Source organism: Protomyctophum bolini (assembly GCF_963924005.1).
Source record: "Protomyctophum bolini genome assembly, chromosome: 23".
Lineage (NCBI taxonomy): Eukaryota > Metazoa > Chordata > Actinopteri > Myctophiformes > Myctophidae > Protomyctophum > Protomyctophum bolini.
Window position 1 is genome coordinate 25,416,470 of NC_137884.1, and position 27,064 is coordinate 25,443,533.

The 27,064-nt window shown below is 49.6% G+C and overlaps 2 protein-coding genes across 2 annotated transcripts in view; both read left to right on the plus strand.

Annotated features, from left to right (window-relative positions):
- The window catches only part of sbf1 (SET binding factor 1), an 87,112-nt gene that overhangs the window by 22,855 nt on the left and 37,193 nt on the right, over positions 1-27,064 (plus strand). Inside the window, 20 exon segments of the mRNA XM_080757664.1 lie at positions 190-276; positions 3,281-3,310; positions 6,965-7,070; positions 7,871-8,003; positions 8,744-8,852; positions 9,935-10,048; positions 10,185-10,262; positions 10,544-10,657; positions 11,433-11,561; positions 11,667-11,765; positions 12,338-12,542; positions 13,627-13,736; positions 13,880-14,029; positions 14,597-14,665; positions 16,243-16,404; positions 17,974-18,248; positions 21,719-21,891; positions 24,469-24,542; positions 25,897-25,977; positions 25,979-26,152. Coding sequence (XP_080613790.1) covers positions 190-276; positions 3,281-3,310; positions 6,965-7,070; positions 7,871-8,003; positions 8,744-8,852; positions 9,935-10,048; positions 10,185-10,262; positions 10,544-10,657; positions 11,433-11,561; positions 11,667-11,765; positions 12,338-12,542; positions 13,627-13,736; positions 13,880-14,029; positions 14,597-14,665; positions 16,243-16,404; positions 17,974-18,248; positions 21,719-21,891; positions 24,469-24,542; positions 25,897-25,977; positions 25,979-26,152 — 2,472 coding nt within the window.
- LOC308311119 (actin, cytoplasmic 2-like) lies at positions 19,333-20,457 on the plus strand (the record flags this gene model as incomplete). Its single annotated transcript, XM_080757663.1, has 1 exon — positions 19,333-20,457. The coding sequence occupies one exon, from the start codon at positions 19,333-19,335 to the stop codon at positions 20,455-20,457; it is 1,125 nt and encodes a 374-aa protein (XP_080613789.1).

Below are 27,064 nucleotides of genomic sequence, written 5' to 3' on the forward strand. Positions count from 1 at the left end.
TATTTTTTAAAAGCTAAATCATAACAATGCTTAAAACCCCAAAAGGGGTTCCCGTCAGGAATGGGTTAAGTTTGTACCGTGCTGTTTTACAGTAGGTCTGTTTTGTACGTTTGTACGTTTGTGTGACGATGACATATGTGTCCCCCCACATACATGCTATATCCGCTGGTTCCTTCCTGTGTGTTGCAGATAAATGAGTCCCCAGCAGCAGGTTGTAGTTTAGACATGGTTCCTCCTCAGGCCCTGGCCTGTGATTGGCTGCTGGGCTGTCTCCAGGTAAACGTAACCTTCCTCCATCCCATTGGACAGCTTCCTCCACCAATCAGCGCCCAGCTTCTTTGTTGATTAAATAAGACTCTTAACAGTTTTTTTGAGGAATGCAGTTTATTTTTTTTAATTATTTTCTCGCAATCATTACAAATCACGGTGATTGATGTCGCTCACTGGTTTGTTCGTACAGCTGTGTGTGTGTGTGCGTGTGTGCCCTTGTGTGCGTGTGTGCCCTTGTGTGCATGTGTGTGCGTGTGTGTGTGTGTGCGTGTGTGTGCGTGTGTGTGTGTGTGTGTGTGTGTGTGTGTGCGTGTGTGTGTGTGTGTGTGCGCGCGCTGCATTAACAACTTTTCGCATGACCACATGAATCATTTCAACCATACAGATTTGTTTAGTTGCCTCTCTCGCGTTCTCTGATGTTTGTCATGGTCTCTCTCTCTCTCTCTCTCTCTCTCTCTCGTTCTCTGATGTTTGTCATGGTCTCTCTCTCTCTCGTTCTCTGTTGTTTGTCATGGTCTCTCTCTCTTTCTGGACATGGCTGGTGTCAGCTGTTACTTCGTGTCTTGGTTCAGTTATCTTTCTGTGCCTGCACACACACACACACACACGCACGCACGCACGCACGCACGCACGCACGCACGTACGCACGTACGCACGCACGCACACAAAAACTAAAGATTTTAAAGTTCAGCATTATGACATAACTGGCCTGTGTGTTTGCGGCCATTGTACAGTATTGGTTTGGATTGTTGGTACTGTACCATTCATTGTTAGTCATGTCTGCATAATGTTTAAGTTTAAATCGGGTCATATTTGCTCTGTGCAACTTTTCTTTACAAAGCCTTGAACACAACCACTTATAAAGTCAATCACTTACTGTATAATAATGTCAAAGTGGAATTTGACGACATTGAGTGGAAATTCCCTATACCTAAATCGTTACCTAAATGTAACGATTGCGACAACCCCAACCCGTGCATGCACGCACGCACGCACGCACGTACCGTGCCCATGTCATTGTGACTTCAACAGGTCACAGTATGAGCTGTGTTAAATGGAATTTGACGACATTGAGTGGAAAGTCCCTATACCTTAATCGTTACCTAAATGTAACGATTGCGACAACCCCTACACACACGCACACACGCACGCACCGTGTCCATGTCATTGTGACTTCGACAGTTCAGTATGAGCTGTGTTTCTAAATGTCATTGTGACTCAGTGTTGGTTTTGGCTCTCTTGAGTACTTTTCATTTGGTTACAGTCACATTTTAGTCACCTGGAATGTTTTAGTGTTAAGTCTAGTTTTAGTCGACTAAATACCTTAAGATTTTAGTTGACTAAAATGTAATTTGGCGGGGCCTTAAGATGCCGTCGCAATGACTGCTGTGACGCGTTGTAAACTTGTAGATCTGCTATTTTCAGCATGCAACCAAGTGTAAAAGGACTTATGCTGAATCTCTTGTCCACTAGTCCCTTCCTAACATTTTAGTCTAGTTTTTAGCTGTTGACCAAATTGTCAGTATATTTAGTCTCAGTTTTAGTCATCGTAGCTCAGTTTACATTTAGTTTCCATGTAGTTTTAGTCGGTGGAAAAAGGGTTAGTCGACTAAATCAACAGTTCAGTGTGAGCTGTTTCTAAATGTCATGTGACCTCACTCTGCCTGGTCATGTTCTGTCATGTTCTGTCACGCACACACACACACACACACACACACACACACACGCACACGCACACGCACACGCACACGCACACACACACACGAGCAGCGCTGTACACAACCTGCAATTATCTGTCAACTGTCAAACTGTCACTCAACACATGCACACGCCATATTACCCACTATACTGGGTATGGACTGTTTGCACCACCAAGTACTTTAATAAGTAAACTGAACAGGATTTAATATTCCCGATACACTGATGATGATGATGATGATACATTAACTGGTTAAACGTGAACCAAAAGCAGGGGGAATTTCCACTCTATCGGCAAATTCAACTTGATATTCAGAGTCAAATAATTCCACTTGATATTCAGAGTCAAATAATTCCACTTGATATTCAGAGTCAAATAATTCCACACTCCGCTGTTATGTCATTTGAATGCAATTTTATATTTTAAATGTCTCATTCCTCATGCTGTTATGTCATCTGAATGTCTTTTTAAATGTTAAAGGAGAATTCCATACTAAAAGGCTTTCTTACCTTTCTTTGTAGTTCCCACCAAAGAGGTCCAGGTGTTATTTTGTGCAAAAGCTCCTTATTGGCTATTTCCCCTACCATAAGCCCTAAATGAATTGCATTGAATTGAATGGGAATTGAATGGGGCTATGGGGTGTTGTGCTAATTCGCTTATTTACATCGCTCAAAATTATAATTTCTTTGTATATATCCTCTCTTCATAATGTAAATAATATCCCAAGCGGCACAGTTTACTACTTCTTTCGATGGAAATAAGCGACCTAGCATAACACCCCATAGCCCCATTCAATTCCCATTCAATGCAATGCAATTCATTGAGGGCTTATGGTAGGGAAAATAGCCAATAAGGAGTTTTTGAACAAAAAAACACCTGGACCCCTTTGGTGGGGACGTAACAACTACAAAGAAAGATAAGAAAGCATTCTAGCATGGAATTCTCCTTTAATATCTCATTCCTCATGCTGTGTCCTGAGGCCACAGCCGATGACGTTTGTTTTCCTTGTTGGGTTCTTTTTAGTTTTGTCATCATGCTAACGTGTGTTAGCATGATGCTAACGTGTGTTAGCATGATGCTAACGTGTGTTAGCATGATGCTAACGTATGTTTCACTGTCGGCTTGTTGTGTCAAGTTTGTGTATCTGTATTTGTGCCTCTGTGTTCTTTCTAACCTGTGCGTGTGCGTGTGTGTGTGTGTGTGTGTGTGTGTGTGTGTTCTCCTGCGGTGTGTGTGTGTGTGTGTTTGTGTGTGAGTGTGTTTGTACGTCTGTGTGTGTGTGTGTGTGTGTGTGTGTGTGCGCTCTTGTAGCCGGGCCAGGAGGTGAAAGAGGAGAGTTTGGTACGCCAGCCTGACTCCGCCCCCCCCCCCCTCCCCCCTCCTCCCCTCACCTCTCCACCAATCCGCTCTTGGCGCTCCTCCCACCCAAGTTTTCTTCCCTGATTTTGCTCTCTGCTTTCTCCTCCTCCTCCTCCTCCCAGCTGCCTCGGCCAATCAATGCAGAGCTCTCTTGGGATCTCGTGGATAATCAAAATGCTTTGATACGGGATCGGATCAACGCATGAATAATTCATTCACATGACGGCCGTTTCGCTATTAACCCATTCTGAACGGGAACCCATTTTGGTGTCGACATCATGTTATGCTTTAGCTATTGAAAAATAGCAGATCTACAAGCTCGTAGCGCGCCACCGAGTGGCGCGCTACGAGCTTGTAGGTCTGCTATTTTTGAAAAATCTAAAGAGCGACTGACATTTTTTAGAATCTGATCTCAGGTCAGAATGGGTTAATCAGACCAGTGTGTGTGTGTCCAGTGGAAACCTCGTATGAATCTGATCTCAGGTCAGAATGGGTTAATACATATATTAATGACAGCGGCTCGGATTCTCAAAGGCGCGGGTTAGCGATGGTCTTTTCCGCTGAGCCCATTTAGACCTGACACCAGATTCTACTGAACGTCTTCTAAACCCCGACCGTTTACTGAAAATGTTTCTGTGTCCGCGGCTCTCAAACCTTTCCATGTCAACGACCCCCACAATGGTATTTAATTGGCCGCAGACCCCCATCTTAAAATGTGTAGTTCCAGGGACCGCCCCCTCTCCGCGCCCCCAGAAGCAAAGATTTGAGTTAAAAACGTTTGCTGTGAATTGAAAGCATATAATTATATTCCAAGATTGTAGATCTATACAAGCTCGTAGCGCGGCACTGAGTGCGGCACTGCAAGCTTGTAGATCTGCTATTTTTCAACAGCTAAAGTTTAAAATAATGGATAAAGAGGTTAAACGCTATATATAAGGTGACACAGATATCTAAATAATGGTTAAAGGTGTTAAAAGCTATACACGGTGACACAGATGTCGTCCTCGGGTCTGAATGGGGCTCGGACGGACGGACTGATGAAATGTGAGATGCTTTTTTGCCTCGTCGCATTTCCAAAACCAACGATGTCGTCGTGCCCTGCAGTGTGTCGACGACGATGTCGAATCACAACCCTGCGAGGAAGATATAATCGCGGCGTATATCGATCCCGTAACAAGTCGCCCGTGGCTGCTGCTGTTCTGTCAACACCATGATCTCCTCTTACACATGGCTGTCAACACCATGATCTCCTCTTACACATGGCTGTCAACACCATGATCTCCTCTTACACATGGCTGTCAACACCATGATCTCCTCTTACACGTCACTGGGTGTATTTGAAGCACTTTATAAGCTGGAGCACTATATGGTTTTTATCCCACGATTTTGCAACCCCTTTTTTTCATTCACTCTGCAGTGTCAATTATCTAATGTAATCCTGGGCGCTATACACTTCCTCTGCCAACCTGGGGTGGGGGGGGGGGGGGCAGCGGACTGACCTCATGCTTCCTTCTATGCATGAGGAGTCCAAGCTGCTTCTTTTCTCCTGACAGGGGGGGGGGGGGGGGGGGGGGGTTGGCAGTAGCGCGTGGAATTCCGACCAGTTCCTTTCCCCTCCTGGAACACTAAAGTGACTTGCAATATTCCCCCCCAGAAGCAAAGATTTGAGTTAAGAACGTTTGCTCTGAAAGAATATATACATTCAAAGATTTGTGCTCAACGTTTTTGCGATTAAAAACAAAATGCCGATCTACAAGCTCACAACGCATTGCATTTGCGACATGTTGTGAGCCTGTAGATTTGTCATTTAAGCCATTATATATTTTTTAAAATCTTTCAAATGCCCAAAATGCGGCCGCCGTGCTCCATGCTTGAAAAGTGCTTGAAATCAAGTGACTTGGGGGTGGACACTGGCCCTCCTAGGGGTGACTTTATGCCCTCCTAGGGGTGACTTTATGCCCTCCTAGGGGTGACTTTATGCCCTCCTAGGGGTGACTTTATGCCCTCCTAGGGGTGACTTTATGCCCTCCTAGAGGTGACTTTATGCGCTCCTAGAGGTGACTTTATGCCCTCCTAGGGGTGACTTTATGCCCTCCTAGGGGTGACTTTATGCCCTCCTAGGGGTGACTTTATGCCCTCCTAGGGGTGACTTTATGCCCTCCTAGGGGTGACTTTATGCCCTCCTAGGGTGACTTTATGCCCTCCTAGGGGTGACTTTATGCCCTCCTAGGGGTGACTTTATGCGCTCCTAGAGGTGACTTTATGCCCTCCTAGGGGTGACTTTATGCCTCCTAGGGGTGACTTTATGCGCTCCTAGAGGTGACTTTATGCCCTCCTAGGGGTGACTTTATGCCCTCCTAGGGGTGACTTTATGCCCTCCTAGGGGTGACTTTATGCCCTCCTAGGGGTGACTTTATGCCCTCCTAGGGGTGACTTTATGCCCTCCTAGGGGTGACTTTATGCCCTCCTAGGGGTGCTAGGAGGGCATAGGGGTGGACTTGGGGGATGGACACTGACTGGACACATGCTGTGAATGCTGTCTCTGCTAAACCAACATGATTCTGCCTCATGGTCACGTTGCTCCTCTGTGTTCTAACTAAGACACGCTCATAACTCAACCACACGGAACGCAAACCGTTTCTCCCCCGATTCCTTATTCAGTGTAAAAAACAAACCAATAGAGTAAAGACAGAGTTATACGACAACTCCGTCCACTTCGCGGGGCCACCATGCTCTTCTGCACGTTCGTCCCTGTTTGAAGGCTTCAAATGGGGACAGCCGGAGAGTCTACCGAATGCATTGGAGTCTATATGGGCTTGAGTACATGAGCCACGTGACCATCGGGCTGTTTTCTGCCCCCTCAATGTCGATCAGATTCAACTTCAACTTCCGGATCAGCTGGAATGGCTTGTTGTCACTCATTGTGTTTCTAATGGTCATTTTCCTGCTAAGCTTCTGGACACCCCCCCCCCCCCCCCCCCGCTCCCCCCTCCTCCCTGGACAATGTAAAGCTGTGATGGAGATGAGATGAGCTGATAAGACTCTGACTGATTTTATAAGAAATGTCTGGCCATTCATTCACACCATGTTTTTCCTCTCTCTCTCTCTCTCTCTCTCTCTCTGTGTGTCTGTCTCTCTCTCTCTCTGTCTCTCTCTCTCTCTCTCTGTGTGTGTCTCTCTCTCTGTCTCTCTCTGTGTGTGTCTCTGTCTCTCTCTCTCTCTCTCTCTCTCTCTCTCTCTGTGCTCTCTCTCTCTCTCTCTCTCTGTCTCTCTCTCTCTCTCTGTCTCTCTCTCTCTCTGTGTGTGTGTCTCTCTCTCTCTGTCTCTCTCTGTCTCTCTCTCTCTCTCTCTGACTCTCTCTCTCTCTCTCTCTCTCTCTCTCTCTCTCTCTCTCTCTCTCTCTCTCTCAATTCAATTTTTTCAATTTCAATTTCAAAAGGCTTTATTGGCATGATAAATATGTTTTACATTGCCAAAGCGTACATACAACAAAACAAAAGTCAATAAACATCCAACAATAATGAACAAACAATACAGTAACAATGAAAATAAATTAACAAACATAAACATAAACATAACAGCAACTCTCTCTCTCTCTCTCTCTCTGTCTCTCTCTCTCTCTCTCCCCCTCCATAGAGAACCATAACGTTAGGGGCGGGCGATCGACAGGTGATCCAGACGCCCGTTAACTCCTCCCTCCCCGTCAGCGGCAGCAGCGTGGCGCAGCTCTTCAGACAGCTCGGTACGTCCTCCAATCACAAGCCGGGGGATCACGGGGACCGTCGTCCAATCGCAAGGCCCGCCGGGGATCACATGTGGGCCGTCGTCCAATCGCAAGGCCCGGGGATCACGGGACCGTGTGACGATGACACGGCAAAATTATATATAATTGCGATTAACGATTATTGTCGCGATAATCAAAATGTGCAAAGCTTGTAGATCAGCTATTCACGCTATCTTTTTTTTAACCCATTTAGACCTTCTGGATGATTCTACAAAATGTGTTCTTATATAAATCCTGACAGTCTTCTGAAAAACCCTTAGAGTATAGAATAGAATAGAATAGAGATGGCACCTGAGTTCTCCTCCCATCCACTTGCATTAAGTTGCTCTAAAGCGCATGAGGCGATTTCACTCCTCCTTCCGGGTAGGAACAGAGAGCATTCTGGGATGGATTTGCCCCAAAATACATGAACGCGCTGCCGTTGAACGCGCACGAGCGTGCTGCCGTCGTGAACGTGCACAATGACAGTCAACGGACCAGCGCGTTCATGTGTTTGGGGCCACGCTGCAATACCAGATTCGGCCACTTTGTTCATTTCGCCTCAGGGTTTCCTCTGGGTGCCGTCTCTATTCATATATACTCTCAGGAAAAACCCCATGTTTCTATGTCAGTGGTTCTACAAACATTTAAAAAAAATAGCAGATCTATAAGCTCGTAGTGCGGCACTCTGTACCTGTTCTGTTGTTCTGTAACAGCGCTCTCTCTCTCTGTCTCTCTCTCTCTCTCTCTCCCATTCATTCCCTATGTCTCTCTCCCAGGTATCATCAACGTTCTCTACCTGTTCTGTGCTGCTCTGACGGAGCACAAGATCCTCTTCCTGTCCAGCAGCTACCAGCGTCTGACGGAGGCCTGCAGGGGCCTGGCGGCCATCTTGTTCCCTCTGACCTACAGGTATCTATTTAAAGGAGAATTCCACGCTAGAAGGCTTTCTTAACTTTATTTGTAGTTGTTACGTCCCCACCAAAGAGGTTCAGGTGTTATTTGTAGTTGTTACGTCCCCACCAAAGAGGTCCAGGTGTTATTTGTAGTTGTTACGTCCCCACCAAAGAGGTCCAGGTGTTATTTGTAGTTGTTACGTCCCCACCAAAGAGGTTCAGGTGTTATTTGTAGTCGTTACGTCCCACCAAAGAGGTCCAGGTGTTATTTGTAGTTGTTACGTCCCCACCAAAGAGGTTCAGGTGTTATTTGTAGTTGTTACGTCCCACCAAAGAGGTCCAGGTGTTATTTGTAGTTGTTACGTCCCCACCAAAGAGGTCCAGGTGTTATTTGTAGTTGTTACGTCCCCACCAAAGAGGTCCAGGTGTTATTTGTAGTTGTTACGTCCCCACCAAAGAGGTCCAGGTGTTATTTGTAGTTGTTACGTCCCCACCAAAGAGGTCCAGGTGTTATTTGTAGTTGTTACGTCCCCACCAAAGAGGTCCAGGTGTTATTTGTAGTTGTTACGTCCCCACCAAAGAGGTCCAGGTGTTATTTGTAGTCGTTACGTCCCCACCAAAGAGGTCCGGGTGTTATTTGTAGTTGTTACGTCCCCACCAAAGAGGTCACCTATGTCCCCCTACCATCCTAACTTTGTGTCTCCTATCAGCTTCACCTATGCCCCTCTACCATCCTAACTTTGTGTCTCCTATCAGCTTCACCTACGTCCCCATCCTCCCGGGGAAGCTCCTGGAGGTCCTCAGCACCCCCACCCCCTTCATCATCGGAGTCAACTCCTTCTTCCGCAACGAGACACAGGAGCTGGTGGGTGTCAATATTATTATTGTTCTTGTTATTATTACTTGTGTTCGTGTAGCTCAGTCGGAAAAGTGTCGGTAGGCCAATCAGAGGCAGGCGGGGCGTGTCGGTAGGCCAATCGGAGGCAGGCGGGGCATGTCGGTAGGCCAATCGGAGGCAGGCGGGGCGTGTCGGTAGGCCAATCAGAGGCAGGCGGGGTGCTGCCATGTCTATGCTCAGCTGCACACTAGATGTATGCTAGACTCCTGCACCCTGTGGCTGATTTACAATCTACAAATTAACACTGATACCGACAGTGAGCCTCTCTGACTTACCTACTGTACGTACGTTATTATTATTCTCATCATTCTAGACACAGGAAGTGGTGGGTGGGTGGAACACAGTTACACGGCTTGGTTGAATGAATCATCAGCACGCCATGTGTTCATAATGTCACAGTCACCACATGTACCACTGATGGAAAGTGTACTTAACCCATTCTGACCTGAGATCAGATTCATACGAGGTTTCCACTGGACACACACTGGTCTGATTATAACCCATTCTGACCTGAGATCAGATTCTAAAAAATGTCAGTCGTTCTTCGATTTTTCAAAAATAGCAGACCTACAAGCTCGTAGCGCGCCACTCGGAGGCGCGCTATGAGCTTGTAGATCTGCTATTTTCAAATAGCTAAAGCATGACATGATGCTAACACCAGAATGGGTTCCCGTTCAGAATGGGTTAATGGTGTGTGTGACTGTGTGTGTGTGACTGTGTGTGTGTGTTACTTGGAAGTATAACAAACCTGGGTATCGCTGTAGATTTGCCATATACTGATATTCGGAACCCTGGGCCATGTGCAATAAACTGACCATGAGAATAGCTGGCATGACAAAAAGCAAAGCCAAACAACTTGCAGATACTGTTCTGTTTGGGCTGTTATAGGCAGTTTGTCTGTGTTGAGGAGGAGGAGGAGGAGGTGCCATGTGTATCCTTAAGTGAACATGAACTGTCAACCCCGTTATATTTGTTTCCTTGTAAAAAATTAAATGTAATTTGTGGATTCAAATAAAGAAATGGAAATGTGTGCGCTTGTGACTCCCCAGTTGGACGTGATCATCGCTGACCTAGACGGAGGGACGGTGACCATCCCAGAGTGTGTCCACATCTCTCTTCTTCCTGACCCCATGCTGACCCAGACCCAGACCATGCTGTCTATGGTACCACACACACACACACACACACACACACACACACACACACACACACACACACACACACACACACACTTCGATTTATTTATTTGAATCCACAAATTACATTACATGTGACTGATGGTTGTGTCCTTTTGTCCAGGTGTTGGATCCAGAGTTAGAAATCGCCGACCATGCCTTCCCTCCGTCGTCGACGCAACCCTCGTCGCTCAAGATCCAGGTGAGCAAAACTCAAGTACTTTTAAGTCGTTCACATCACCAGTCAAACTAAAGTACTTTTACGTTCACATCACCAGTCAAACTAAAGTACTTTTAAACTCATTCTATGCTTAAACCGAGAGATCTCGTAGGTTGGTGTTTTACCCATCTGTGCCAATGATGAGATTCTCCTTATTTATTTATTTCGATTCAGTCTAATTAATACCTTCTCTCACTGTGTTGTAGGATACTACTATTACTACTACTACTACTAATACATCCTCTCACTGTGTTGTGTTTCAGGATAAGGAGATCCGTGGAGTATTCCTGTGGCTGTTCGCTCGGCTGTTCCACGGATACCGCTGGTGTTTGCACATCATCCGCATCCACCCGGAGCCTGTCATCAGGTTCCATAAGGTACCACCACCCAAACATCCCCCCAAACACCACCCAAACATCCACCCAAACATCCACACGGAGCCTGTCATCAGGTTCCATAAGGTACAGCACCACCCAAACCTCCACCCAAACCTCCCCTGGAGCCTGTCATCAGGTTCCATAAGGTACCACCACCCAAACATCCCCCCAAACACCACCCAAACATCCACCCGGAGCCTGTAATCAGGTTCCATAAGGTACAGCACCACCCAAACCTCCACCCAAACCTCCCCTGGAGCCTGTTATCAGGTTCCATAAGGTACAACACCACCCAGATATTATGTCTGTCTCCCTTTTATGCCCATATATGGAGTTGAGTTGCGAAAAGTTGCGAGTTGCGAAAAGTTGCGAAGTGTGAAAATTTGCCAAGTGTGAAAATTTGCCAAGTGTGAAAATTTGCCAAGTGTGAAAATTTGCCAAGTGGCCGAGTTGCGAAGAGTTGCGAAGTGTGAAAAGTTGCGAGTTGCGAAAAGTTGCGAGTTGTCAGGAATGCCCAAATATGGAGTATATGCAGCCAGCTTGTGGTGTTCTGTGTCAGGCATGCCCACATATGGAGTGTTGTGAGGTCAGATCAGGTCTACTCCATATATGGACGCTGGGCTTGGGGGGCCCGGTCCAGAGCCTGGGTGGGCAGAGGCCTTTTTTGGGGCGGTTCTGGACAACCGTGATCCGACCGACTCGACACTGGGCGGACCCGAGCGTGTGTGCTCATAACCCCTGTGTGTGTGTGTGTGTGTGTGTGTGTGTTCTCCAGGGTGCGTTCCTGGGCCAGAGGGCTCTGTCAGAGGACGACTTCCTGATGAAGGTTCTGGACGGAATGGCGTTCGCCGGCTTCGTGTCGGAGAGAGGCCCTCCATACCGACCCACTGACCTGTTTGATGACGTAGGTCACCATCATCAGTCTAACAGTAGAATATAGAAACAGCGTATCATAAGCTGATAGCCAATCAGGTGGGGCGTATCATAACTCTTAACACTGTGTCCACAGCTCATAGCCAATCAGGTGGAGCGTATCCGTCAAGAGGAGGCGTGTCCACACAAAGTGATGAACCACATCAAGGAGCTGGCAGAGCAGCTCTTCAAAAACGTACGTATGTCTCCCAATATCTATTAAAGGTCACACCCGTGGTACTGTATACCGTACTATATACCGTACGGTTAGCTCAACCGTCTGGGCCCCTAGAGGCTGCTGAGCCAGCCTGACGGCGTGCCGCAGGTTCGACTCCCGATCCCGACGTCCTTTCCTGCGTGAAATGCAGCTCAAAGTGCTTCACAGAGCAATGGAGAAAAAAAGAAAAGAAAAGCAAGGCATAAACATTAAAAAAACAAGCAGTAATGCAATACAGTGAGGACATGAATAACAAAAAATAAAAGATCAATTAAAAGCAAGGGTGTAGAAGTGGGTCTACAGAGGCTGCCTGTCGAAGGTACAGTACAGAGTTTGTTCCATGCCGTCGCCCCGTAGAAGCAGAAAGCTGCTTTCCCCGTATTTTTTTGTTGCCATTTTTTTAGGCAAAGCGAGCAGGCCAGCAGTGGAAGACCTTAGGGGGCGGTTTGGGACATATTTAATGTGTCCCTTCAGTGTCTGTCTGTCTGTCTGTCCCCAGGAGAACCCTACCTGCTGTATTAATGTCTGTCTGTCTGTCTGTCCGTCTCCAGGAGAACCCGTATCCTGCCGTGGCCATGCATAAGGTCCAGCGTCCGTCAGAGCTCAGCGTCCAGACCCTGAACCAGACCGTCTTCCCCCCGCTGGACAACGTCACGGTGGAGATGTTCATCGACCACGCTGCCGCCAAGCTGAGGACCGCCCCGCCCGTCGTCAAGGCCGAGATGAGGGGCATGGTGCCCTCGGGACCCCCACTGGGTGAGGATGGGGGGAGGGGGGAGATGAGGGGCATGGTGCCCTCGGGACCCCCACTGGGTGAGGATGGGGGGAGGGGGGGAGATGAGGGGCATGGTGCCCTCGGGACCCCCACTGGGTGAGGATGGGGGGAGGGGGGAGATGAGGGGCATGGTGCCCTCGGGACCCCCACTGGGTGAGGATGGGGGGAGGGGGGAGATGAGGGGCATGGTGCCCTCGGGACCCCCACTGGGTGAGGATGGGGGGAGGGGGGAGATGAGGGGCATGGTGCCCTCGGGACCCCCACTGGGTGAGGATGGGGGGAGGGGGGAGATGAGGGGCATGGTGCCCTCGGGACCCCCACTGGGTGAGGATGGGGGGAGAGGGGAGATGAGGGGCATGGTGCCCTCGGGACCCCCACTGGGTGAGGATGGGGGGAGGGGGGAGATGAGGGGCATGGTGCCCTCGGGACCCCCACTGGGTGAGGATGGGGGGAGGGGGGGAGATGAGGGGCATGGTGCCCTCGGGACCCCCACTGGGTGAGGATGGGGGGAGGGGGGAGATGAGGGGCATGGTGCCCTCGGGACCCCCACTGGGTGAGGATGGGGGGAGGGGGGAGATGAGGGGCATGGTGCCCTCGGGACCCCCACTGGGTGAGGATGGGGGGAGGGGGGAGATGAGGGGCATGGTGCCCTCGGGACCCCCACTGGGTGAGAAATTATGAATTTTGGGATGGGATCTAACCTTAGAGTATGAATAGAGACGGCACCCAGAGGAAACCCTGAGTCGAAATGGACATAGTGGCCGAATTTGGTATTGCAGCGTGGGCCCAAACACATGAACGCGCTGGTCCGTTGACTATCATTGTTCACGACGGCAGCACGTTCGTGCGAGTTCAACGGCAGCGTGTTCATGTTTTTGGGGCAAATCCATCCCAGAATGCACTCTGTTCCTACCCGGAAAGAGGAGTGAAATCGCCTCATGCGCTTTAGAGCAACTTAATGCAAGTGGATGGAAGGAGAACTCAGTCTCTATTCATATATACTCTAAGGATCTAACCAGTGTTAATCTCGCGGGGGATGGGATCTAACCAGTATTGTTCCCATAGGAGACGCGGTTGACCGTGGCAACGTGCTGGCCAATAGCGCGCGTCGGCTGGAGGTGGTCAGGAACTGCATCACGTACATCTTTGAGAACAAGATGCTGGAGGCCAAGAAGGTAATGACATCATCATCATCACACTAGTAATGACATCATCACACTGAAGCGTCACACTGAACCCTAGTCGATGCGCTGCTTTCGGTATTGTCTGACCCCGCCTGTGTTTGACCTCTGTCGTCGTCGTCGTCTCCACCCCCTAGCTGATGCCCGCGGTACTGCGTGCGCTGAAGGGGCGCGCGGCGCGGATCTGTCTGACCGTGGAGCTGAACCAGCACGTCCTCCAGAACCGAGCCGTGCTCGACGACACGCAGTTCGACTACATCGTCCGCATGATGAACTGCACCCTACAGGTGAGTCTGATGAACTGCACCCAGTCTGATGATTAGAATTTAGAATGATGGGGTTGGCGAAAGGGCCTTTCTGTGTGGAGTTTGCATGTTCTCCCCGTGTCCCCTAGGGTAGATACCCTCACAAAAACATGCCGTAATCCTGGTCTCTAAAACTACCTCCCCCTGGCCAGCCGGGGAGCCTGATGGAGGGGAAAGGAACTGGTCGGAATAACGTGTCCCTTCCACGCGCTACGTCCGGCCGGGGAAATTCCCCTCTGTCAGGTGAAAAGAAGCAGCTTGGACTCCTCATGCATAGAAGGAGGCATGAGGTCAGTCCGCTGCCCCCCCAGGTTGGCAGAGGAAGTGTAGCGCCCAGGATTACATTAGATAATTGGCACTGGGTGAAAAGAAAACTGGGTTACAAAATTGTGGGATAAAATTTTTAAATAAAAAAAGAATTTAGAATGATTTATCCAGAACTCTAGTGTTTATAAATGTCACATAATCAAACGTCACCTGAATTCTCATCAAGTCTCAGAGATATGTGTTCTCTCTCTGTGTGACACGCTGTGTTTTGTTTCCACACAGGACTGTTCCCACATGGATGAGCACGGCATCGCAGCCGCCCTGCTGCCCCTCGTCACTGCCTTCTGCAGGGTAAGTTCTGTCTATCTGCCCCTCGTTAAGTTCTATCTGCCCTCCTCCTGCTCCTCGTTAAGTTCTATCTGCCCTCCTGCTGCCCCTCGTTAAGTTCTATCTGCCCTGCTGCCCCTCGTTAAGTTATATCTGCCCTGCTGCCCCTCGTTAAGTTATATCTGCCCTGCTGCCCCTCGTTAAGTTCTATCTGCCCTCCTGCCCCTCGTTAAGTTCTATCTGCCCTGCTGCTCCTCGTTAAGTTCTATCTGCCCTCCTGCCCCTCGTTAAGTTCTATCTGCCCTCCTGCCCCTCGTTAAGTTCTATCTGCCCTGCTGCCCCTCGTTAAGTTCTATCTGCCCTGCTGCCCCTCGTTAAGTTCTATCTGCCCTGCTGCCCCTCGTTAAGTTCTATCTGCCCTGCTGCCCCTCGTTAAGTTATATCTGCCCTCCTGCCCCTCGTTAAGTTCTATCTGCCCTGCTGCCCCTCGTTAAGTTCTATCTGCCCTGCTGCCCCTCGTTAAGTTCTATCTGCCCTGCTGCCCCTCGTTAAGTTATATCTGCCCTGCTGCCCCTCGTTAAGTTCTATCTGCCCTGCTGCCCCTCGTTAAGTTATATCTGCCCTCCTGCCCCTCGTTAAGTTATATCTGCCCTCCTGCCCCTCGTTAAGTTATATCTGCCCTGCTGCCCCTCGTTAAGTTCTATCTGCCCTGCTGCCCCTCGTTAAGTTATATCTGCCCTGCTGCTCCTCGTTAAGTTCTATCTGCCCTCCTGCCCCTCGTTAAGTTCTATCTGCCCTGCTGCCCCTCGTTAAGTTATATCTGCCCTGCTGCCCCTCGTTAAGTTCTATCTGCCCTGCTGCTCCTCGTTAAGTTCTATCTGCCCTGCTGCCCCTCGTTAAGTTCTATCTGCCCTGCTGCCCCTCGTTAAGTTCTATCTGCCCTCCTGCTGCCCCTCGTTAAGTTCTATCTGCCCTGCTGCCCCTCGTTAAGTTATATCTGCCCTGCTGCTCCTCGTTAAGTTATATCTGCCCTGCTGCCCCTCGTTAAGTTCTATCTGCCCTCCTGCCCCTCGTTAAGTTATATCTGCCCTGCTGCTCCTCGTTAAGTTCTATCTGCCCTCCTGCCCCTCGTTAAGTTCTATCTGCCCTGCTGCTCCTCGTTAAGTTCTATCTGCCCTGCTGCCCCTCGTTAAGTTATATCTGCCCTGCTGCTCCTCGTTAAGTTATATCTGCCCTCCTGCCCCTCGTTAAGTTCTATCTGCCCTGCTGCCCCTCGTTAAGTTATATCTGCCCTGCTGCCCCTCGTTAAGTTCTATCTGCCCTCCTGCCCCTCGTTAAGTTATATCTGCCCTGCTGCCCCTCGTTAAGTTCTATCTGCCCTGCTGCCCCTCGTTAAGTTCTATCTGCCCTCCTGCTCCTTGTTAAGTTCTATCTATCTGCCTCCTACACTTAAAGAATGTTATAACCATGACCCTTCTTTGTGCGTGTGTGTGTGTGTGTGTGTGTGTGTGTGTGTGTGTGTGTGTGTGTGTGTGTGTGTGTGTGTGTGTGTGTGTGTGTGTGTGTGTGTGTGTGTGCGCGTGTGTGCGTGCGACACACAGAAACTGGGCGCGGGCATCACCCAGTTCGCCTACAGCTGCGTCCAGGAGCACATGGTCTGGACCAACATGCAGTTCTGGGAGGCCATGTTTTACAGCGACGTCCAGAGCCAGATCAGAGCGCTCTACCTGGAGACGGAGGAGGGGGAGAACACCGCTGGTCTGGTGAGACTGTCCGCGTGTCGTCGACTAAAACTGAGACCAAAAATGGGGTGCAGTACTTAGGTGGTCTTTACACGAGAATGGTGTTCATATAAAACTGCAAAATAAAGTATCGTTTGCTGATGTTCTTCTACACGAGAACAGTGTTTTCAGGAGGTGAAAACGCAAACAAAGTGAAGCCACCTTCCAGAGTGGAAATCTTTGAGAACGCCGTTTTATCCCTTCTCTGTGTAAACAGGCAAAACGGTGAATCCGCAAAACTTATGACATCAAGGCTCACAGCGCATATGTTTATTACATTGATGCAGAGCCATATATGATATATTACAGTTCCTGAACAAGCCTCCCTCCTCGCCTACAAAGTGCTGCTCATGTAGCCTAATGTATTATAAAATATATATTGCGCTCTGCCTGCATGCTCTGTGCTGCCTGTTGCGTGAAGAGGGAGCTGGCTCTTCTTCTTGTACGTAACGTGGGTGACTGGTCTATTTGGCAGCCCGTTACCGCCACCTAGCGACATTATAGCGTTTTCATAAAGTGTGCGTAAAGTGTCAATAAAAAATGAGAACGCACGTTCGTCGACTGCTTTTCTTCCACTGACGGAAACTAAATGGAAACTAAGCTATGATGACTAAATGTATTGACAATTCCGTCGACAGATAAAAACTAGACTAGAATGTTAGGAAGGGACTAGTGGACAAGAGATCCAGTATGAGTCATAGCCGATCTACAAGCTCACAACGTGCCGCGCTGCGACGCGTTGTGAGCTTGTAGATCGGCAATTTTCGAGTGTAAAATCAGCCATTACGACGGCATTGAGGCCCACCAAAATACATTTTAGTACACTATAGTTCCACACTATACACTATAGTTCCACACTCACTCCAAAGGGCCACTGTAGTTCCACTCTCACTCCAGAGGGCCGCTATAGTTCCACTCTCACTCCAGAGGGCCACTATAGTTCCACACTCCAGAGGGCCACTATAGTTCAACACTCACTCCAGAGGGCCACTATAGTTCAACACTCACTCCAGAGAGCCACTATAGTTCCACACTCCAGAGGGCCACTATAGTTCCACACTCACTCCAGAGGGCCACTATAGTTCCACACTCCAGAGGGCCACTATAGTTCCACACTCCAGAGGGCCACTATAGTTCCACACTCACTCCAGAGGGCCACTATAGTTCCACACTCGCTCCAGAGGGCCACTATAGTTCCACACTCACTCCAGAGGGCCACTATAGTTCCACACTCACTCCAGAGGGCCACTATAGTTCCACACTCACTCCAGAGGGCCACTATAGTTCCACACTCCAGAGGGCCACTATAGTTCCACACTCACTCCAGAGGGCCACTATAGTTCCACACTCCAGAGGGCCACTATAGTTCCACACTCACTCCAGAGGGCCACTATAGTTCCACACTCCAGAGGGCCACATTGCATACTGTCGTAGCAAAAAAAAAACAATCTACAAGCTGAAAAAGTTTCTCAATGGACAGACATACATACATACAGACAGACAGACCCAAGGAGTGTGGACTAAACGCTTCTTCTCCCCCTGTCTGGGCAGGACGGTTTGGAGGGCGGGGGTCCGGGGGGGTTCCGGGCGGGCGTCAGCGCTCTGGAGCTGGCGTCGGAGCAGAGCCGCCTGTGGTCGTCGCTCAGCAAGGAGCTGCAGACTGAGCGCGTGCAGAAGGAGGAGAGCACGGTGTTCTCCCAGGCCATCCACTACGCCAACAGGATGAGCTACCTGCTGCTGCCCCTCGACACCTCCAAGAACCGCCTGCTGAGGCCCGGCGGGCTGGGGGACGTGGAGAGTGTGTCCAACAGCTACGTTACCAACAGGTAGGACACACACGCACACACACGCACACACACACACACACACACACACACACACACACACACACACACTGGACACCTCCAGACCACACACCTAACTCCTCATGTGCCTCAAGTGTTTTTAGCTGTTTGTGGGGCGCCAGCCCCTCCTATATACAGCTTTTCTCCCCACACGTCTCAATATTTGCCATTGACGATGAAAGGAGAAATAAGGTCCGCCACATATTATGTCAATTTGTGGCAACACAAACATTAAATGCCATCGACGACGAAGGGAAATTTGAAAAGATATGCCAGGGACCCCCATGAGAGAAGATCTGTACGGCTCTAGCAGAGATTCTCAACCCGTTTAATTTCAAGGACCCCCAGTTTGACATGCATTAGTCTACAGACCCCCCATTTAATGGCATTTCTATCTCTGGAAACCCCCGATTTATATTCTAAAATCAATGTTAACCCATTCTGACCTGAGATCAGATTCATACGAGGTTTCCACTGGACACACACTGGTCTGATTAACCCCATTCTGACCTGAGATCAGATTCTAAAAAATGTCAGTCGTTCTTCGATTTTTCAAAAATAGCAGACCTACAAGCTCGTAGCGCGCCACTCGGTGGCGCGCTATGAGCTTGTAGATCTGCTATTTTTAAATAGCTAAAGCATAACATGATGATAACACCAAAATGGGTTCCCGGTCAGAATGGGTTAATATAACTCCGAGAGGTCCATTTGGTTCCATTTGTACACTAACTCTCCGCGGACCCCACTTTGGGAGCCGCTGCTCTAAATCCGAGGGTGATGAGATCGTTGTCTTGACAGGATCAACGCTTTAAAAAAAACTTTTTCTCGGTCAAGGCCCAAATATGGACCTCTACGTCACGTCAACGTCACAGCGACAAACATAAAAGGGACGAGAGGTAGAAGCGGAAAGGTTCCTCAGAGAGACGAAGTCCAGGTCAGAAGGACAGCCGTAACAATACAATATTTATACATGCATTATATAGCAATCTTCTTAGTACTCGCTCACTAAGTCGCTTTACAAAGGAGGAAACTAAATAAAGAACAGGGGACTAGGTAGAGAAGAGCCATGGAGGAGGAGTTCGCCGCCCTGGTGTTCGACAACGGAACCGGCATCTGCAAGGCCGGCTTCGCGGGGGACGATTCCCCCCGCGCCGTCTTCCCGTCGCTCGTGGGTCGCCCCCGCCACCAGGGGGTGATGGTGGGCATGTGCCAGAAGGACAGCTACGTGGGCGACGAGGCCCAGAGCAAGAGGGGCATCCTGACGCTGAAGTACCCCATCGAGCACGGCATCGTCACCAACTGGGACGACATGGAGAAGATCTGGCACCACACCTTCAACGTGCTGCGGGTGGCCCCCGAGGAGCACCCCGTGCTGCTCACCGAGGCCCCCCTGAACCCCAAGGCCAACCGGGAGAAGATGGCCCAGATCATGTTCGAGACCTTCAACGTCCCCGACATGTACGTGGCCATCCAGGCCGTGCTGTCCCTGTACAGCTCGGGGCGGACCACGGGCATCGTCATGGACTCCGGGGACGGCGTGACCCACACCGTGCCCATCTACGAGGGCTACGCCCTGCCCCACGCCATCCTGCGCCTGGACCTGGCCGGCCGCGACCTCACCGACCACCTCACCAAGCTTCTGACGGAGCGCGGCTACTGCTTCACCACCACGGCCGAGAGGGAGATCGTGCGCGACGTCAAGGAGAGGCTGTGCTACGTGGCCCTGGACTACGAGCAGGAGATGGCCGTCGCCGTCTCCTCGTCCTCCCTGGAGAAGAGATACGAGCTGCCCGACGGACAGCTCATCACCGTGGGCAGCGAGAGGTTCCGCTGCCCCGAGGCCCTCTTCACGCCGCGCGTCCTGGGCATGGAGTCGTGCGGCATCCACGAGACCACCTACAGCAGCATCATGAAGTGCGACATGGACATCCGCAAGGACCTGTACACCAACACGGTGCTGTCCGGAGGCTCCACCATGTACCCGGGCCTGGCCGAGAGGATGCAGAAGGAGATCTCGGACCTGGCACCGTCCACCATGAAGATCAAGATCACCGCGCAGCCGGAGCGGAAGTACTCGGTCTGGATCGGAGGCTCCATCCTGGCCTCCCTGTCCACCTTCCAGCAGATGTGGATCAACAAGCAGGACTACGACGAGGCCGGCCCCTCCATCGTCCACCGCAAATGCTTCTGAACGGACAGTTCCTCTTGTTCTCCCTCCCCAACCCAATGCCCCAAAACGACGCAGAACACTAGGTCGTCCTCAGACGAGCCCTCCATCGTCGCCTCCCGGTCATCCCGGTTCTCCATACATCTGGCCAGCTCGTTGGTGTACATCCACATATGTTGGTGATGGACGACGTCCTCTTGAAGTGTCCATGACAACAAAAATATATGATGTGGAGACAATAACGACTATTATTATCATTATTATTGAAGGTGGCAACAACATTTGCTCGGTAAAATATTTCGGGGGCATATTTAGAATGTGTGCAGGCTTGAGTATGTTGAATCTGGTTTGCATTAATGAGGATTTGGTTTAGACACAATAAAATAAAATGTCGATAGTATTCCCATGTGGGGCAGACGGCCTGTCACAGCCAGACTTGGGAGAGCAGCAGCTTTGTTGTTGCGAGGAAAGCGGTAAAATGAGACTATCGTGGTTGTTTTCGTCTCAGATTTAGTCCGTCGGAGCGTCACAGTATAACTCTATGGGGACACAAAAACGACACAAAAGTAGGACCCGGAAGTATCTCAGGAGGGGGCGCTCACGTCACGGCTAGAATACTGAATGGGATTCTTTTTAGCTATTAATTCCACTGTACATACAGTACAGCACCATGTCCGTCTCTGAATAACTTGGCCTCTTTTTTCATTTTCATTTTATTGTCTTAATAAAGTGACTGTTGTTGAAGATCAGTTTATGTAGAGCACTTATGACCTACATCCTTTTCCAGCCAAGTCTAGGGACTTTGAGGTTATTACAACGTTTGTTTAGATGACTTTATGACATAAATTATTACAATGTTTGTTTAGATTACTTTAACGACGTAAATTATTATGCCGCCCAAGTCTAGGGACTTTAATGTTTGTTTTTAGTTCACTAAAGGAGTGTTTTTTTCATGTTTTGTTTGTAATATGTATATTATTATTACTGGCAGTGTGCACCGATATGTCGGTACGCACCCGACGCACTGCGACGCCTTTGTGAGCTTGTAGATCTGCTATTTTCTTGCATGCAACCAAGTGTAAAATGACTTGTAGTGGATCTCTTGTCCACTAGTCCCTTCCTAACATTTTAGTCTAGTTTTTATTTGTTGACAATTGTCAGTATATTTCATTCGGTTTCGGCTTAGTTTTGTTTGGCTTAGATTTGATTGTTACTGTACTGTACGACTGATCCAGTGTGTTTGTTACTGTACTTTATGACTGATCCGGTGCGTTTGTTTGTCCAGCATCGCCGGCAGCATGGCGGAGAGCTACGACACGGAGAGCGGCTTCGAGGACGCCGAGAGTTCGGACGTGGCGAACTCCGTCGTTCGCTTCATCAACCGCTTCGTGGACAAGGTGTGCAACGAGAGCGGAGTCACCAACGAGCACCTCAAGGCTCTGCACGCCATGATACCAGGTATGGACCTCAGGGCTCTGCACGCTATGATACCAGGTATGGACCTCAGGGCTCTGCACACTATGATACCAGGTATGGACCTCAGGGCTCTGCACGCTATGATACCAGGTATGGACCTCAGGGCTCTGCACACACTATGATACCAGGTATGGACCTCAGGGCTCTGCACGCTATGATACCAGGTATGGACCTCAGGGCTCTGCACGCCATGATACCAGGTATGGACCTCAAGGCTCTGCACGCTATGATACCAGGTATGGACCTCAGGGCTCTGCACGCTATGATACCAGGTATGGACCTCAGGGCTCTGCACGCTATGATACCAGGTATGGACCTCAGGGCTCTGCACACACTATGATACCAGGTATGGACCTCAGGGCTCTGCACGCTATGATACCAGGTATGGACCTCAGGGCTCTGCACACACCATGATACCAGGTATGGACCTCAGGGCTCTGCACACTATGATACCAGGTATGGACCTCAGGGCTCTGCACGCTATGATACCAGGTATGGACCTCAGGGCTCTGCACGCCATGATACCAGGTATGGACCTCAAGGCTCTGCACGCTATGATACCAGGTATGGACCTCAGGGCTCTGCACGCTATGATACCAGGTATGGACCTCAGGGCTCTGCACGCTATGATACCAGGTATGGACCTCAGGGCTCTGCACGCTATGATACCAGGTATGGACCTCAGGGCTCTGCACACACCATGATACCAGGTATGGACCTCAGGGCTCTGCACGCTATGATACCAGGTATGGACCTCAGGGCTCTGCACACTATGATACCAGGTATGGACCTCAGGGCTCTGCACGCCATGATACCAGGTATGGACCTCAAGGCTCTGCACGCTATGATACCAGGTATGGACCTCAGGGCTCTGCACGCTATGATACCAGGTATGGACCTCAGGGCTCTGCACGCTATGATACCAGGTATGGACCTCAGGGCTCTGCACGCTATGATACCAGGTATGGACCTCAGGGCTCTGCACACACCATGATACCAGGTATGGACCTCAGGGCTCTGCACACACCATGATACCAGGTATGGACCTCAGGGCTCTGCACGCTATGATACCAGGTATGGACCTCAGGGCTCTGCACGCCATGATACCAGGTATGGACCTCAGGGCTCTGCACGCCATGATACCAGGTATGGACCTCAAGGCTCTGCACACACTATGATACCAGGTATGGACCTCAGGGCTCTGCACGCCATGATACCAGGTATGGACCTCAAGGCTCTGCACACACTATGATACCAGGTATGGACCTCAGGGCTCTGCACACACTATGATACCAGGTATGGACCTCAGGGCTCTGCACACGCTATGATACCAGGTATGGACCTCAGGGCTCTGCACGCCATGATACCAGGTATGGACCTCAGGGCTCTGCACGCTATGATACCAGGTATGGACCTCAAGGCTCTGCACGCTATGATACCAGGTATGGACCTCAGGGCTCTGCACACTATGATACCAGGTATGGACCTCAGGGCTCTGCACGCCATGATACCAGGTATGGACCTCAGGGCTCTGCACGCTATGATACCAGGTATGGACCTCAAGGCTCTGCACACACTATGATACCAGGTATGGACCTCAAGGCTCTGCACACACCATGATACCAGGTATGGACCTCGGGGCTCTGCACGCTATGATACCAGGTATGGACCTCAAAGCTCTGCAATGCAGGGCTGGACTGGGACAAAAATTCGGCCCGGGCATTTTTGCGTGAATTTGGCCCAGACCGGCCCACCACAACCAGACCGGCCCACCCACCACAACCAGCGCGCAGATAGCAGAAGCTCTACCGCCCCTCTCCGTCGCGGCACACACACACAAACAAGCCCTAATAATACCACCACTTTTACAGAACAACATAGGCCTAAATGATACAAACCAACAGACCCTTCGTAGAGGGTTTATTTGTCATTCTCTGATACAGGTACAGTGACATTATCATGATGGCACTGGCAATTTTTTTTTATCATGGCGGCCCCCTACGGTCGCGGCCCACCGGGACAAGCCCTGCTGCAATGAGGCCCCTTTTCCACCGGTTGGTTCCCAATGGGAACCGGTTCATTTCTTTTTGGTTTTTAGTCCATGAGCCAGAGCTCCAAAATTGAAACATTAATTATGAATTGAGTGTGCAGAACCATACCTATTTTAGAATGTTATCACCATTAAACTTCCCCAATTGAGTACTTACACGAAGACAATGATTTATTGTATTACAAATTTTACATTTTTAAATATGCAAATGAGGCATTATGTAGGAAAATATGCAATAATCAAAAATATGAAAAAGCTATACTGTGGAAGGGTTATCATGTATTAATTTACTTGTATTGATCCTATAAACAATTTAATATAGGGTATAGTTTGCCCACCAATTTTGGAGCTCTGGCTCATGGACTAAAAACCAAAAAGAACTGAACCGGTTCCCATTGGGAACCAACCGGTGGAAAAGGGGTCTGAGTGTCATTTTGGGGTCCCTTGACATAAGCATGAGCGTAACATTAAACCAAATGGACCCGTAACTTCTCCCTCTCTCCCTCCAGACATCGTCCAGATGCACATCGAGACTCTGGACGCGGTCCACAGGGAGTCTAAGCGACTGCCGCCGATCCAAAAGGTAACCAATTCCTATTTTTACTGCCCCGCCCCGGAGCCCCGCCCAGCCGACACGCCCACCCCCCTCCTCCTCCTCCTCTCCGCCAATCACAAGCTCAGTCTCACAGCAGAGTCACGGCAGGTACGTCTGTCTGCCTTGTAAGGTCAGCCAGCACGCTGTGTGACTCTCAGCACGCAATGCATGATGGGTGACGTAGTTTCTACATCTGTCACCTTTTTAAGACTTGTTTGGACTGGCGTGCCTTCGCTTTAGGAAGGGTGCTGTTGTTTAACCCCACGAGGAGCGTGCTGCTACCTCACTATCAGGGAGAGAGAGAGAGATAGAGAGAGAGAGAGATTTGTGGGAGAGAGGGAGGGGGAGGGTGAGAGAGAGAGAGAGAGAGAGATAGGGAAAGAGAGGGAGGGGAGAGAGATAGGGAGAGAGAGAGATGGAGAGAGATTGGAGGGGAGGGGAGAGAGATAGAGGGGGAGAGAGAGAGCGAGGGAGGGGAGAGAGAGAGAGAGGGAGGGAGGGGAGAGAGATTGGAGGTAGGGGAGAGAGAGAGAGAGAGAGAGAGGGGTGGGGGGGCTGAGGCTGAGCTGAGCTTGTCTCCACACGTTTTTGGCACACACACACACACACACACACACGCTCACACACACACACACACACACACACACACAGGCATCCTCATTTCACGATCACTGCCAAACGAACGCCCTGTGTACATTATAGTGCATGACCGTGTGTGCGTGTGACTTTTGTTTTGTGACTATTAGGTATAACAAAGTGTGTCATCTATGGTCTGGTAATACAAAAGGCAACAACAGTTATTTTTCACTCGCCAAACGACAATGTTCTGATGTCAGACTGGTGGTGTCATCCAGTGACTGGTAAACTGGGTTCATTTGACAGACTAAATATTTTGATATTTTGTCACACCGCTGTTGCAAAATTATTTACAAAAGAGTACAAAAGTTGCTTATGATAAAAACCAGAAAAAGCACTAAGTTGCACACTGGACGAAATTGCGTCCGTTGAGCTGGGACCTAAAGTCTTGTTTAATTATTTATACAGGCTCCTCCTTATTCTAAAAACTAAGACCTGGTCAACATGAACACTGCTTGTAAAGCATGGTTGTGAAGGCATGCTTCTGATTGGTCGTAACATGTCACCCGCTATCCTGCTTGGACATGACATGCTAACAATGCTCCTCCTCCTCTCCTCTCCTCTCCTCTCCTCTCCTCTCCTCTCCTCTCCTCTCCTCTCCTCTCCTCTCCTCTCCTCTCCTCTCCTATCCTCTCCTCTCTCCTCTCCTCTCCTCTCCTCTCCTCTCCCTCTCCTCTCCTCTCCTCTCCCCCTCCTTCCTCCCCAGCCCAAGCTGTTAACCCCGTCCCTGCTGCCAGGGGAGGAGTTAGTGATGGACGGCATGCGGGTCCACCTGATCTCTGACGGCCCGTGAGGAGGCCACGGGGGCCATGGGGGGTCCCCCCTCTGCTGCCAGCAGAGGGCGCCATCTTCTGACCACCTACCGGCTCATCTTCAAGGGCACGACCACCGACCCTCTGGGTGCACCGCACACACACACACACACACACACACACACCCGCCTTTCAGGTTTTCATAGCTTCTGGTAGCTACTGTATGTACAGTATTCAGGCTTGATTTCATTCTTCTTGTGATTGATTGATTGATTTATTGATCTGCCTAGATGTGTAGAGAATGCTCCGATACCAATCTACGAGTACTTCATTTTGAGTACTCGCCAATTATCCACATATCCCCCACCCCCCCCCCCCCTTTCCTTTCATTGTTATGCCTCGTACTTGGAGGCGCCAGTACACAGGTTCATGTATTTTTTTATTTGCATTGAAATAGGGCGATTTTAGGTCGCTTCATATAAGAACTGTTTGAAAGATAAACCGATCATCCCCGGCCTTTCTGTCAGGGGGAGTGGCTGTGCGTCGCTAATGATGTCCATTCATATTTGATGCAGCCAGTTTCTGGAGAAAATGGAATTAATTGTGGACGCAAAAGTCCTGAAACTACATATGAAAGCAATGTCGCTGCTAATATACGTCACGCCCAGCGGTCAACACATTGCGTTCCTGAGATTCCTTCGTTGACGTAAGCTCAGCTGGCGGTGACTCGACTCGTACTAACCCACGAAACATTAAATATAATAAAATAAATAAAAACGTAATTAACATGTTAGTTTCTGTTGTGCGACGGGCAGCTGCAACCACCATCTCCCCGGAAATGTAGTCTCTGGGTTGTTTGACTCGTTTCTAACGTGGGTATATTTGTATTCTACTGCTCTCTACTGACAATGACGTCAGGACTTCAGTGCTCTATGTCCAATTACAGGGCTCAAAATTAACTTTTTGTCTCCTTCCATGCTAAGAACGATATTGGGCGGTTCGGACGAGATTAGGGTTTATAATAGACAGCTGAAGCAGCTTTCTGGTTCTATGGCCCCCGACGGCCCTGGAATTAAACTACCCCATTACACCTTATTTTATTTATTTATAAAATCCCTTGTC